General features: G+C 40.9%; 1 protein-coding gene across 1 annotated transcript in view; it reads left to right on the top strand.

Moving 5' to 3' along the window:
* Positions 1-15,322, top strand: part of TNS4 (tensin 4) — a 33,975-nt gene that overhangs the window by 10,997 nt on the left and 7,656 nt on the right. Inside the window, exons 3-9 of the mRNA XM_040331323.1 lie at positions 3,187-3,574; positions 4,229-4,620; positions 4,781-4,867; positions 5,277-5,390; positions 8,787-8,879; positions 8,982-9,059; positions 12,596-12,661. Coding sequence (XP_040187257.1) covers positions 3,187-3,574; positions 4,229-4,620; positions 4,781-4,867; positions 5,277-5,390; positions 8,787-8,879; positions 8,982-9,059; positions 12,596-12,661 — 1,218 coding nt within the window. The remainder of the gene's footprint in view (positions 1-3,186; positions 3,575-4,228; positions 4,621-4,780; positions 4,868-5,276; positions 5,391-8,786; positions 8,880-8,981; positions 9,060-12,595; positions 12,662-15,322) is intronic.

The following is a 15,322-nucleotide window of genomic DNA, read 5'->3' on the forward strand; positions in this document are numbered from 1 at the left end:
GGAGCATGCAGGAGCAAGAAGCAAAACCATGGTCTGGAAAGCAAGAGTCAGCAACTAATGAGCAGCAGAGGTACAAATTTGGCAAGCAGGAATGAAGTCACAATTCAGACTGAGATTTAAATTAAATGGGCAGAAGATGGACTAAAAGAACAGACAGTTGAGACACAAGGCAAGGTCAGTAGCAGAGAGATACAGGTACAAGAGAGTTAGGAAGCACAGGTCAGGTCATAAGTCACAAAGGCTAACAATGACTCAGCAAAGTCTCTAGGCTTTACTGAGTTTTAAATAGGGCAACTGGCACCAATACCAATTTTTTGAGAAGCCAACTTCATAATAATGTATCCCACTGGAGATATTTGCACTAATTTTCTGTCCCAGAGACTTATCAGAAAGTGAGAGGAAATCTTCACAAAGTAAAGAGAAATCCACTTTTTATAGTTGTCACAAGAACATGTGTCCCCCACTTGGAGAATGACTCTTCTGCCAGTAATAACTGTATAACATAAGATCATGGTCACTCGGTATGCCTGAATTGCCCAACAGGGAGACAGATGGGGAAAAAAACACGTGATGGAGGATGTGACCCTTCCCTACTTTGCTTAAAAAGCATTATTTTTTTTTTTAAATTACCAGTTGTTCCTAATATACCACCAGTAAACAATAGTTAACCCTTTTTTATTAACTCCTTATTCCCCTTATTCATTTAGCTAAGTTAATTTGCATTTGTATGAGCACAGTTTTAGCTTTCATTGATTTTGTTTGCAGCACTGCATTAAAAACTATGGGCCAGATTCACAAAAGAGATACGAAGGCGTATCTCCTGATACGCCGTTGTTTCTCTGTTTTAGGGCCGTTCTAACTATGCGACTAATTCATAGAATCAGTTACGCATAGCTAGCCCTAAGATCCGACAGGTGTAATTGAATTACACCGTCGGATCCTAGGATGTAATACTTCGGCCGCCGCTGGGGGGAGTTCGCGTCGTAAACCAGCATCTGGTATGCAAATTAGCAGTTACGCCGATCCACGAACGTTTTTCCCGTCATTGCAAGTTTTAGATTCCCGTCGCAAAGATAGGGGTACTTTAACATGGTGTAAAATTATCCCACCATGTTAAAGTATGCCTGTCTTTCCCGCATCGCTTTTGAATTTTTTTGTTTTCCCGGCGTAAGTACGTTACGCACGTCGCGATTCTCAACACGTCGGCGCGTCGTAATTTCGCGCAAAGAACGTCGGGAAATTTGCGAAAGGAGCATGCGCAGTACGTCCGGCGCGGGAGCGCGCCTAATTTAAATGGTACCCGCCCCATTTGAATTGGGCCACCTTGCGCCGGACGTGTTTACGATACACCGCTGCAAGTTTACAGGTAAGTGCTTTGTGGATCGAGCACTTAGACTGAAAAATTGCGGCGGTGTAACGTAAACGGGTTACGTTACGCTGCGCCGCAGGTACGAGAATCTGGCCCAACGTATTTAGTTTTCCCAAAACCTACAATTAGTGTCTTTTTAGCACAGAAAAAATGGGCCATTTTGATGAGTTATAAGCTACCTTAGCACCCAGATGGAAGAAAAATAGTTTGGTTATCATATCGCTAATCAAAACGTAGCTCTGTTTCACAATGCTCTTATGACTTATGCACCGTACACACGGTCAGACTTTTGACCGGCCAAAATCACATCGGAATTCCGACAGAATTCCATCAAAGTAAACTCCTCGGAATTTCCGGTGAAAAAAGTCAGATGGGGCATACACACGGTTGGAATTTCCGAAGGAAAAAGTCTGTCTGACTTTTTCCATTGGAAATTCCGATCGTGTGTACAGGGCATAAGGCTGGCCAGTAGAATTGAGTTCGAACAATTGCACAGAAATTCTGAAAAGTTACTTACCAGAGCCTTCAATCTTGCTATCATTGAGTTGAATTATTTTTGTTCAAAAGCCCTGATATATCAAATGTTTGTTTGCATAGATCATGGCCATTACATTATGTACAGTTTTTTTTCCCCCTGAATAAAAATCAAATCCTCAGTTAGAATATCATTAGTTTGTGATTTTTTTTTTATCTTGCTCCTTCAAATGTTCTCATCACTACAGTTGAAAACAAACACAATTCTACTGATGTACAGCCAGCTTAAAGTTAGATTGGTTTAACCACACGGCACCACTCTTTTCTCTATTCTCTCTACCCCGAGAACCCCCCTCCATCCCCCAATCTTGTTCAGTCTTCCATGGACCAAACCGGTGGCTATCATTGTTTAGTCCTGCACTAGCCCAATCACTATGCATGCAGAAATTCAAGCACGATATGCTAGCTTCTTAGAGTAGGTAGGGGGTAGGCATCTTGCCATCCGTTCCTTGAGTTCCAGAGGTCCTTGACTCAGTACTAAAAGGAGACCTCTTAGTAGTAAGAAAAGGCAAATAGCTCCTGTCTCTGTATGTAGGTTATGTCTGATTTTAAGGGAAGTACATGTGTCTAGTCTAGCCTGGTTTAACTTTGCTTTGTTTCTTAGACATGATTGCACAGGTAACGGCACACCTGAAATACTCAGTATACTGAAAAGAATGAATCTTTTTAGACATTTGACTGCACTTTTCATTTGAACTTATCACGACAATTTTTGATTGAGGCAGCAAACGATTCGTTGTAGTATTTAAAAAAAAAAAATGGACAAATCCTCTTCTGCTATATGTCAAAAAAAATTGTGTGATGGCTGAAAATGTAAATTAGAACCACATGTTTAGGAACTATTGTGTAACAAACCAAAGAAATCAATCCAGTGATCATCATCATTTTCATCTGTCATCAACTTCAGTCCACAGAGTTGTCACATTATATAGCAAGGCATGCAAAGCTTAAGCTACCCATTCATGGGTTTGGGCAGTTTGACCATATACAGACCTGATCATACACACATATGGCCAAAACAGACAGCTCTAGAGTTTTTTCCGAAAACAGATATTCGGTTCTGGGGAGAGGGCAATAAAAATATTTGTATGATGACAACTCAGTATAAGGTAAATGAGGTTATAGTGATTTTAATATTAGAATTTTAATCTCATCTGTTCTATATTTAAAGCTTAACTCTAGACAGACATAAAAGACACAAATTAATTCTGCTCTGTATTCATTAATACATCTTCAAATAAAATGAAATAACTTTAATAAATACATTGTTGCTCTTTTCTCAGCAATAAAATGCGTGGAGATGAATCCTACCAGAGGAGTTGCTCATGAGAACATACAACGATCTGCAAGTCCCACACCAAAGTTTGAGGGCATACTAATTTCACGGGGAACAGATAATAACTGCACCCCAAATTGTAGTCTCATCTTCTGTGAACCTCAATCCCATGCCAGCAGGCGCCAAGATCAGCATCAGGGTTCATCTACTGGAGTTTACCGCCAAGCCGCGGAAACCATCGCTGTCCCAAGTACAAGGTCACGTCAACCAAATTCTGTTTTGTCCTCATCACTTGGCTCGGACAGTTCATTCTACACAAGGCCCTCATTCCACACCAGTGATATGTCAGTCTTGTCCACAAGTCCAGGATCAGACACCAGCTATATTATGGGAAGGTAAGTTACTTAAAACCTTGACAACAAATTAGAGGAGTAGCAATACTGGTACTGCTAATAGTACTAATTCAGGTACTTTACACTGCAGACAGCACTCGTAACCAGCTTTGGCTTTTAAGTAGATATTTAACATTAATGCCGCGTACGCACGGTCTAAATTTCCACCAACAAATGTTCGATGTGAGCTTGTTGTCGGAAAATCCGACCGTGTGCATGCTCCATCGGACATTTGCTCTCGGAATTTCTGACAACAAATGTTTGAGAGCTGGTTCTCAATTTTTCCGACAACAAAAGTTCTTGTCTGAAATTCTGATCGTCTGCAGCCAATTCCGACGCACAAAAATCCTATGCATGCTCAGAATCAATTTGACGTATGCGCAGAATCATTGAACTTAATTTTTCTAGGCTCGTCGCAGTGTTTTACGTGACTGTATTCTTGACGTTCGGAATTTCCGACAACATTTGTGTGACCATGTGTACGCAAGACAAGTTTGAGCAAACAATCCATCTGAAAAAATCCACGGTTTTGATGTCGGAATGTCCGATCGTGTGTACGCGGCATTAGTTTGTAAATTGTCTCTTGTCTTATTTTTAGTTACTTAAAACAAGTCCATAAAAATCTCATGTAACTTTTTTAATTTTAATTTACAACAGCACCCATTCTCTTCCATACGATGACACAGATGGCCACCAATATTCTTCAAGAATGTCAGAAAGCCCAGTTGGGTCAGTGGGGTCGTTTTCCAATTTAAACAGTCCAGCAATAATGTCACCTACCACTCCCATTCATCGCTTTGACCACCATGGCAGTTTTTATCACTCCAAAATGTCTTCTCATGCTTCTACAAAAGGTCATGCCAACAGCTGCCCCCCATCTGTCAATAATTCCAGTATGGACATCCCCATCCTTCTGGTCAATGGTTGTTTAGAGAATGAAGACCTCTCCACAAAATCCTCCAGAAACCTAATGAATGGACCCAAAAGAAGAGTCTCCTCAAGTTTCAATAAAACATACTCCGAGTCTTCCATCCCAACATGTTCAGACAGTAAGTGCCTTACAAATTCTATATTCTGTTTATATGCCAAATGCTTACTGATAATTATACAGTAAATAATAACCTCACTAAAGGCAGTATAATTGAAGTCACTCTTTGCCTGTGCGTATTACATTGCAAATAAGCACAATATTTTCTATTGTTTTCTCAGGCACTGTAAAAGATGGTCAGCCTGGCATGAAATTTATTATGGACAAGTCCAAGCTTTGGTTTAGGCCTAGCATCAATCGTGACCAAGGTAAGGACATCTATCCAAAAAATGAAAGTACGTTTAATTTAGGAACTTTTACAAGATTGCCATAAAAGCATTTTGTATTCTTTATCATGAGAGGAATTGTCTTTGAGATAAAGATACAAGGGCCTCTTAATGGACTTGCCATGGGACCCTATAACACATACTGTAGTTACAGCCCTACTGTTAGGAAATTAACACTAAATGTAATGTTTAACTAAACCCAAATTGAAAAAAAAAAACAATTACCTCTATCTATATGTGATTATCCATGGTTGCTCCTGTATTTCTAAATATTATTAGATCCTCATTTACGGGGTGGTTACGCTAGCCCTACAGGGTGCTGACATAGCTACCTTCCTCGGTGCATTCTTGTTGACACAATAGCTAAAACTATCTATTGGTTTGATTGCAGCTATCGAGTATTTAAAGGACAAGGAGCCAGGAACTTTCATTATCCGCGATAGCACATCCTACCGTGGATCTTTTGGGCTTGCCATGAAGGTTCCAGGAACACCCTTCAAAACAGGTTGGTATGCTGTGCAATAAAAGACCCCATCTGAGGGGGTACATTTTCCTTGTGTTTGTGCTGGTTTACTCCAAGTGCTCCCCCTTCCTCTCAAAAAACAGAAGCATACTAGTAGGCTAAATGGCTACCTCCTAAACTACGCTAAGCAAGTGTTTGAGTTTGTAGGGAAATTACATTGTAAGCTGCTTTTAGGTTAATAGCCATATGCGCTAAGATCTGCATGCTAATTTTGTGCTATATAAATTCTGGAAATAAAAAAATAGTAGAGAAGAACCTGACCTTGCCTAAAACATTTTTAGATAACAGGTAATGTGTTTCTAGGTAAGGACCTTTATATCAGCCTGAGATCCTGTGATCCCCCTTCAGTCCATCATAAATGCTGCTGCCAGACTCATCAACCTTACTAACCGCACTGTCTCCGCTACTCCTCTCTTTCAATCCTTCCACTGGCTTCAGTTCACCCAACAAATTAAATTCAAAATACTAACAACTACCTACAAAGCCATCCATAACTCTGTTTCCAGCTACATCACTTACCTAGTCTCTAAATACCAACATAATCGTTCTCTTCGTTCTTCTCAAGAACTCCTGCTCTCTAGCTCTCTCATCACGTCCTCCCACGCTTGCCTCCAGGACTTTTCCAGAGCCTCTCCAAGCCTATGGAACTCCTTACCCCAATCTGCCCATCTATCTCCTTCTCTATTAGCTTTTAGAGGATCCCTGAAAACCCTCCTCTTCAGAGAAGCCTATCCTACCCACACCTAACAATTGTATTTTCATTTTGTCCATCTGATCATCCCCCACAGCTACTACCCTTTGTTCCACTTGACCCTCCCTTCTAGATTGTATGCTCTAACGAGCATTCAAGTTTCACGTTGATGTTGCATAACTTTCCTGGGCAAGACACCAGACTTCCTGTTGGGTTCAAGCCTAATTCCAGCTTTCAGGCACCTCTACACGAAGTTCCTCCTTGGTTCTCCTTCTCAGGATTGGTTCCACCCCTGCTGGGAAAAGCCAATTCTAGTCAGCCTCCCCAGACTTAGGCCTAGCCTCACAAGAACAAGGGTTCCCTCAGACAGCAGGCCTAGGAAGACTTAACATCCAGCACACAGGCAGGGGCTGAGGGGAAGAGAGCTTCACCAAGTCATAACCAAATATTTATATCCTATGCCAGTTTGCACCGTTGACAAAAAACTACCTAGTGGTTGGCCAGGGGGAGCATAATTATTCATAACCCAGCATTATTGGAACCTTTTTCACTATTATAGGGACACTTCCCGACAGCAGTCAGAAAAAATCTATAACATTGGGCTTAGGGAAGACCAAGAAAATACCAAACTATCAATTCAGCTTAGGCGGACTGCAGCTAAGCAACACTAAATTTAAAGAGCCATGTCTGTTTAGGGCAGTGGTTCTCAACCCTTCTAGTCCTGTGACCCCTTGATAAAATTTCCCAAGTTGTGGGGACCCCTAACAGTAAAATTATTTTTGTAGCGTGGGTTGTCAGCTCCCAAGGCAAGACAAGTAATTTGCGCCCCAAAACCCACGGACATTTTGCGCTCCCTGAATCCCTTCCACTCGTACAGTATTAAAACCCCTTAAGGTACATTTTAGGATGTACAACTCTTTCTTTGTTCTCCTTTCTTTCCCTTTTTGTCCCTGTCTTTAAAAAAATGTATTTATTTTTGTTTCCCCCATCCCTCTCCAGCCGTCTTTCTTGTTCTTTCTCTCCCTTTTTCTTAGTTCCTCCCCCTCTTTTCCTCTTCCTTCCATATATAATTGGGATGAGTAGCAATGTTGGGGGGAGTTCTGATCAGCCAACTTAGGCGCTCTTGATCAAGGTCATCTGCGAATCTGAGAACTGTAGTAGGGACTTTTAATGGCAACTATAATCACAGGTAGTGTTACTCACAGTGTCACCGACTTTGTGGTGTCTAGTAGCAGTGACACCTATGCCGAAATCAGGAGATAGGGTCTCCTCCAGCCCCTACCACTTCACATTCCTCACCAGTCAGCTGAGCTCTAGTCTCTGGCCCCCCAGCTATGCAGTGAACTAAATGGATGGCTGCGAAGAGGCTGAGGGGGCGGCCGCGGGCTCTAGGAACAGCCCAGCTGGGCAGCCACAGGCTTCAGGGACAGCCCTGCTGGGCGGCCACAAAATGGCTGGTAGAGCGATGTGGGCTTCAGGAACAGCCAAGGATTCGGGGACCCCTGGCAAATCATCATTCGACCCCCGAGGGGGTCCCGACCCCCAGGTTGAGAACCACTGGTTTAGGGCATGGTTGGCTATGTTGGAAATGTTTTTGCTCAGGTTAGGTAAATTTTAAGGTTTCAAATGTAAAAGTTCACTACTTTTTCTAAATTGTGTGATATAGTAAAATAAACCAGTGTGCCATATTGTATCTTTTATTGAAGTCAACTTTTGTTACTAATGTCTAATGCCCTGTACACACGATCGGTTCATCCGATGAAAGCGGTCTGATGGATTTTTTCATCAGATATCCCATGAAGCTGACATATATCAGTCTTGCCTACACACCATCAGTTAAAAAAAACGATCGTGTCAGAACGCGGTGATGTAAAATACAACAACGTGCTGAGAGAAATTAAGTTCAATGCGTCGACTTGATTCTGAGCATGCGTTGATTTTTAATCGATGGATTTCCCCACAGACGATCGTTTTTTCTATCGGTTTTTCAACCATCAGATAATTTTAAAACATGTTCTAAGTTTTTTCACCAATGGGAAAAAAAACGATGGGGCCCACACACGATCGGTTCGTCTGATGAAAACGGTCCATCAGACCATTTTCATCAGACGAACTGATCGTGTGTATGCAGCATAAGAGGACACTGTATTGCAGAATTTCAGTGGGAGCATTTGATACGAGTCTCTTGTGTTATGTTTTGGCATTCCTACTAAGGGCTTGGCACATTCTAGAACAAATGGGGTTTTGTCTGTTAAGTGGCCTAGAAAACAGAGGTGACTTGTAATCATAGGCAGTAATGTAAGACAACATTAGTCACTGGAAATCTGAAATGGAGTAATTTGAGATGAATGATGCCAAACCTTCACTGTAGCTCACTGTATGATTCACAATGACTCACGTCACTACGACTTGCCAAATGATTAACGTCTCAAATACTGATGAAAATCTGTAGATTTGATAATAAGTTCCTTCTAGGTAATTTTATTCAGTGATAATTGTACAGAAGTTATAATGTTAAATTTATGCCCGTAGCTTACAATAGCGTGCACAGAAAAATAGACTAAAGAAAGAAGGACATAGACAAGCAAGGGGAGAGAGAGATGAATAAAAGGACACCCGCATTTACAGTTTTTAACATTTAGACATCACTCAGTGGGGTCATAACACAATTTCTACTGTAACAACAGATAACACAACAAATGAGGAAGTCCGACATTTCCTGATTGAATCGTCTGCAAAAGGAGTCCATCTGAAAGGTGCCGCAGAGGAGCCTTACTTTGGTACGTTTTTTGACCTGAGTTTTCTTGTCATATATAGGCAGATTGATGCATTTCATGTATCAGTTCAAGTCTTACGTATTTTGTTCTGATACTTTATTCTAGGGAGCCTCTCTGCATTGGTATACCAGCACACAATTACCCCAATATCTTTACCCTGCAAACTGCGCATTGCTGACAAAGGTATGTATGTCATTCATGTTCACATTTAGGTAGAATGTATCAACATAGCTATGAGCCAGTGGCTCTAAAATTCCTAAGCACAGGCACCAATCTAATTGTAGTATTAGAGTAAATTTATTACACATGTAGATGTGTGTACGCACAAAAGTGAAGTGACAATAGGCATTGGGCACAAAGTGCAGGGCGTCCGCAGCGAGGGTACATTCGGAAGGCTTCTGCGGTGAATACTCAGAGCGGGCCGCACCGGTGGTAGCCCAAACTTCCTGGAGTCTGGAACGCACAGGGAGCCGGGGATGACGCCACTGAAGGAATGCATGCTCCACAAACGTGTCGCTATTGGTTCACCACGTCCCGGAAGTGACATCCCGGAAGTGACTTCTTCAGGCCTGAAGAAGGAGCACATTCGCCATAAACACATTGCCCTAATGGTTCACCAAGTCACGGAAGTGACATCATCCCTGGCTCCCTGTGCGTTCCAGACTCCAGGAAGTGTTGGCTACCACCGGCACTCTCTGAGCGTTTACCACAGAAGTCTTCCGGATGTACCCTCTCTGTGGATGCCCTACACTTTGTGCCCAATGCCTAGTGTCACTTAACTTTTGTGAGTAAACACATCTACATGTGTAATAAATTTACTCTAATTATACACTTAGAAAGGCGCCTGTGCTTTATCCACAGCTGCTCCAGAAGTTGCTTCTTACTTTTCACTGGGCTGCCTCTCCAGGTGCTTTTGAATGGACTTTTCATTAATCAGTTTAAGCCTTTCTTGATTATCCCTATCCCCCATGATGTCCAACAGACCGGTGTGCCAACACCCAGCTTGATGGGTGTTGGCACCGTCTCCTCTCTATGCATCTAAAATTCCTAAAACCACTAGAACAGCATGATGGCCAGGCTACTGGTATTTTCCGAAAATCCTCTATATTATTATTATTATTATTATTATACAGGATTTATATGGCGCCAACAGTTTGCGCAGCATTTTACAACATGAGGGTAGACAATACAGTCACAATACAATTCAATACAGGAGAAATCAGAGGACCCTGCTTGTTAGAACTTACAATCTAGGAGAATCTCTATATTCTAATGCCCCGTACACACAGTCGGGATTTCTGAGGGGAAAATTGCGATGAGAGCTTTTGGCCGGGAATCCCCACTGTGTGTATGCTCCATCGCAGTTTTTCTGACGGGAAAACTGCCAAAAACAGGCGGCAAAAAAATAATAATTCTGTCGAAAATCACAGCCGTGTGTACGGGGCATCAGAGTACAGGTTTACTTTTAATTTCTATGGTTTTACCAAAGCCAATGGGGGAATTTGGTGCACAAAAATGTAACGTTTTATAGAAAAGTCTTCCAGATTTAAAAACATATCCAAGTGACAGAGGTGACAGATATGCTCCTAGTCTCCCTATGGCTCTATGAAGGACATTGTAGAACTATTCCTAGTGGCCACCTGGTCCACTATTTCCAGATACTGGAAGATTCCAGACACTCTTGAACCACAATTATGAATGATTTGAGGCTTAAGAAGAACCTGATAGCAGAAGAGCATGACAGAATGGATTCCTTCCTCATGACATGGACATGCTGGTCCTTGTTTTAGATGTCAGGGGTCTATAAATGATTACTTACCTCCGAGGACTTCACTTGCATATATCCATCCTGAGCCAAAAGTTAAACCATATTCCTGGATGCCTACGACCCTCTCTTCTTCCCTACTCTTCTCTCAATTCAGCTTCTTCTCCCCCTACTTTCCCTCACTGCTGTTAGGTTAATGTTTAGAAGACAACAGTACTTCAATATGCACTTCTTCCAAATTGTTCACTTAGTGGACCAAGGCTGTTTCATTGTGCTAATTATATCCCAGAAATGGTTATTTCTATCTTGGAAGTTCTGTTACTGTATTATTAAAGGTCTAGTTTTCCAGACCTCAGTTGACCTTGAAAACTATTCCCTGCACGTGGCATATCACTGTCAATTACCCTATTTGCACCAGATGCTTATTGGCAATGCTGGTATCACCACTTGTGGTTACAATAAAGTCACATTTTGCGATTTTGTGGATTAAAAAAAACAAAAAATATACCGTACCTTTCTTTTGACCATGAGAAAAAGGGGCGAATGGCAAATATATGCTGTGCCACATCCAGTATTTGTAATAGAGAATGGAAAAGAAATCCCCTGGGTGGACTTTTTAGGCACTAGTTAAATTGATTAAAAAATATACAAGATATTGAAATAAAGACATTTTTATTCATAATTAAACACAATTATCAAAAAATGAAATATAAAAGTAAAAAATATATACAAATCCAATGTATATCATCATACAAATAGGTACATGAAAAACCTTCTTAACACCCGACGCGTTTTGAGAAAATACTTCTTCAGGGGTGTGTAGAAGAAGGAGAATAGTTCATCTAAGTATAAAAATACATATGGTCAATTACATGCATTTGAATAGTTATCAGAACATATAGAAAAACAATATAATACATATGTATACAATGTGTTATAATATTGACAACTCTCTTGCTACATTTACAATACGTAAGTGAATAATTATAACACATTGTATACATATGTATTATATTGTTTCTCTATATGTTCTGATAACTATTCAAATGCTTGTAATAAACCATATGTATTTTTATACTTAGATGAACCATTCTCCTTCTTCTACATACCCCTGAAGAAGTATTTTTTCGAAACGCGTCCGGTGTTAAGAAGGTTTTTCATGTACCTATTTGTATGATGATATTCATTGGATTTGTATGTATTTTTAACTTTTATATTTCATTTTTTGCTAATTGTGCTTAATTATGAATAAAAACGTATTAATTTCAATATCTTGTATATTTTTTAATCAATTTAACTAGTGGACCTACCCAGGGGAATTCTTTCCCGTTCTCTATTTCTTGTGACCATGGCAACGATTTGTAGATGAAGTCTTCTTCACCACACTGTAGTTGATCAGCTCACTGTGACTTCTAGATATCACTATTGTCCTTTAAAATAGAAATAGAGGCAATACTACGTCTTCTTCTAAGGCCCAGTTTACATTTAAGCATTTTAGGGTGTTGCTGTTTTAATTCTGTTTTCTGTATTTTTGGCGTTGGTTCAGAAAGTGCATCTTCCACAGGGATGAACCACATTCAAAATGCATGTTAAACGTTTTATTATTATTAATTTTTTTGTTTTTGCACATGCACACCCGAGTGAGCCAGAAGAGTGGCTAGGCTCCCCTTGTCTTTTCCTGCTGTGTATAGCACTGTACATGGTTTAAAGAGAGACAGTCTGAAAAGGAGACGCTATTGCTGGTCTTTCTTTTTAGAAAACCCAAAATTTTAAAACTGGTGCTAAGTTGGTACTTTAAATTAAATATCTCCTACACTGTAGCAACAATATGTAATACCAAACACTAATAACTAAAAAAAAAAACGACCAAATCTTTTTTGTTTCGATTTTACAAACTCTTTGGGTTTCATGGAAGAAAGTCATTACAGTAAAACTTTATCTTGATTATTTACAGGGAGCGATGGAGACAGCAGCCCAGAATCTCTTCCAGATGCTACATCAGAGCTCAAGACTTCAGCCGGTAAGACAAAAATTCCAAATGTATAGCTAATCTATATATAATGTCTGTGTTATCGTTTTAGTCTTTTTATTTTTTCATAAACCTTTTATTCTTTTTTATGTGCTTCAACAAGTATTAAGTGCTGGAGGTGTTTTTATCTACCTGCATCGAGTAAAGCTTGCAAGACACTAGAAAAAAATGTAGGAATACTTGTGCAAATACTCTTACGAAAATGTGTATGAAAATACTTAGTACATTCGATGACCTGACAAATGTTGGTGAAAAGTTCTTCAAAATTTTGTTTGCTTTTAACATTCGATTATGAAACAAGTAAAACCACATTCAACGTTATAAATTTTGTACTTTGGAAAAAAAATGTCATCCTTCTCCTTCAAATTGTCTCATCGCTGCGGTCAAAAATGAATATCAAATTGACACCACTAACCATTGGAAATTTAGTGAACATTCTTATGCCGCGTACACACGACTGTGAAAATTTTTCGTTTTTTAATGTCATTAAAAACGGTCTTGTGTGGGCTCCAGAGCATTTTTTGTGACGTTAAAAATGGGCATTAAAAATTTAGAACATGCTCTAAATTTTGGCGTTGTTTTTAATGTTGTCGTTTTTTAACATCGTAAAAAATGGGCGTGTGTGGGTTTTAGCGACGTGAAAATAACGCACGTGCTCAGAAGCAAGTTATGAGACGGGAGCGCTCGTTCTGGTAAAACTAGCGTTCGTAATGGAGATAGCACATTCATCACGCTGTAACAGACTGAAAAGCACAAAGACTGAAAAGCACGAATCAGCAAAAGCAGCCCCAAGGGTGGCGCCATCCGAATGGAACTTCCTCTTTAAAGTGCCGCCGTACGTGTTGTACGTCACCGCGCTTTGCTAGAGCATTTTTTTTTTCACGATCGTGTGTAGGCAAGGCAGGTTTAACAATAATCGGGTTGAAAAAAACGTTGTTTTTTCTAAACCATTAAAAAAGTGTGTACGCTGCATCAGAACCAACATTTTTAAGGAAATTCTACTAGTATATGGCTAGCTTTAGGGATAGTGGGGCAGATCCACGTAGAGCGGCGCATTTATCCGCCGGGTGTAGCGTATCTAAGATACACTACGCCGCCGTAACTTACTTCTTTTTTTTTTCAATTCCACAAAGAATCCACGCCGTAAGTTACGGCGGCGTAGTGTATCTTTGGCGGTGTAATTGCCCGGCATTCAAATCTCTGTGATGGAGGCGTGTTTTATGTAAATACGTCTGGATACGGCGTAAACAACGTTTACTTTTAACTGCGCATGCGCCGCCCGTGGGGGTATCCCAGTGCGCATGCTTGAAATGAAACCAGAACAAGCCAATGTTTAAGACGGTGATGTCATTCTACGCAAATCACTACTCGCGAACTACTTACGCAAACGACGTAAAAAATTCAAGATGCGAGGCGGGAACGACGGCCATACTTAACATTGAGTACGCCTCATAACAGTAGCTTTAACTATACGCCGGAAAAAGCCGAACGCAAACGATGTAAAAAAATGCACCGTCCGGACGTACGTTCATGGATCGCCGTAACTAGCTAATTTGCATACTCGACGCGGAATTCGACGGAAATGCCACCTAGCGGCCGCCGAAAAATTGCATCTAAGATCCGACGGCGTACTAATGCCTTGTACACACGTGCAAACATGTACGATGAAAACGGTCCGCTGGACCGTTTTCAGCGTACATGTCTGCCCGGAGATTTCTGTATGATGGCTGTACACACCATCATACAGAAATCCGCACGTACTCGATACGCGGCGACGAGGCCGCGCCGTCGTGGCGACGATGACGCGGCGACGTGCGCGGCCCTGCCAGTTCAATGCTTCCACGCATGCGTCAAAGTCATTCGACGCATGCGAGGGATGGCGGCCGCTCGGACATGTACGGTAGGTCTGTACAGACGACCGAACATGTCCGACGGACAGGATTCCAGCGGGCTGTTTCTAAACATGTTTAGAAATATTTGCCCGCTCGAAAAAGGCCCGGCGGGCAAATGTTTGCTGGAATCCTGTCCGCTCGGCTGTACAGACGACCGAACATGTCTGCTGAAACTGGTCCGCGGACCTGTTTCAGCAGACATGTTCGGTTGTCTGTACGGGTCCTAAGACGTACACCTGTCGGATCGATCCCAGATGCAGTCGTATCTTGTTTTGTAGATACAAAACAAAGATACGACGCCGGAAATTTTAAATTACGCCGGCGTATTAATAGATACGCCGGCGTAATTCTTTTGTGGATCTGCCCCAGTGTCTCTTACACAGGGGTACTTAACTAATTTTAGTGGGCCATCATTCAGCCTCCCATCAACTATGGTAAACCAATAAAAATAAATGAAATTAGCATGCCAACTATAGTAAAGTGAAGATACACAAAGGTATATTAAATGGTTAACATGTATGTTGGCAATAGAATGTATATCAAGTAACAAAATATGGAGATACTTTCTCATGGGTGTGAGCACCCTGATAAATCAGATCACATTCTCCCTTTCTGTCACTTTTGGCCACTATTGTCAGGTAAGAGTATCCTTTCGTTACTAGATACTTTCTACTTATTTTGTTACTCAATTATACTGTACATTATATTGCAACTATATTGTTCACTATTATACCATTTGTATACCCCAATTACATTTTTA

This window comes from Rana temporaria, chromosome 12 (genome assembly GCF_905171775.1).
Source record: "Rana temporaria chromosome 12, aRanTem1.1, whole genome shotgun sequence".
Lineage (NCBI taxonomy): Eukaryota > Metazoa > Chordata > Amphibia > Anura > Ranidae > Rana > Rana temporaria.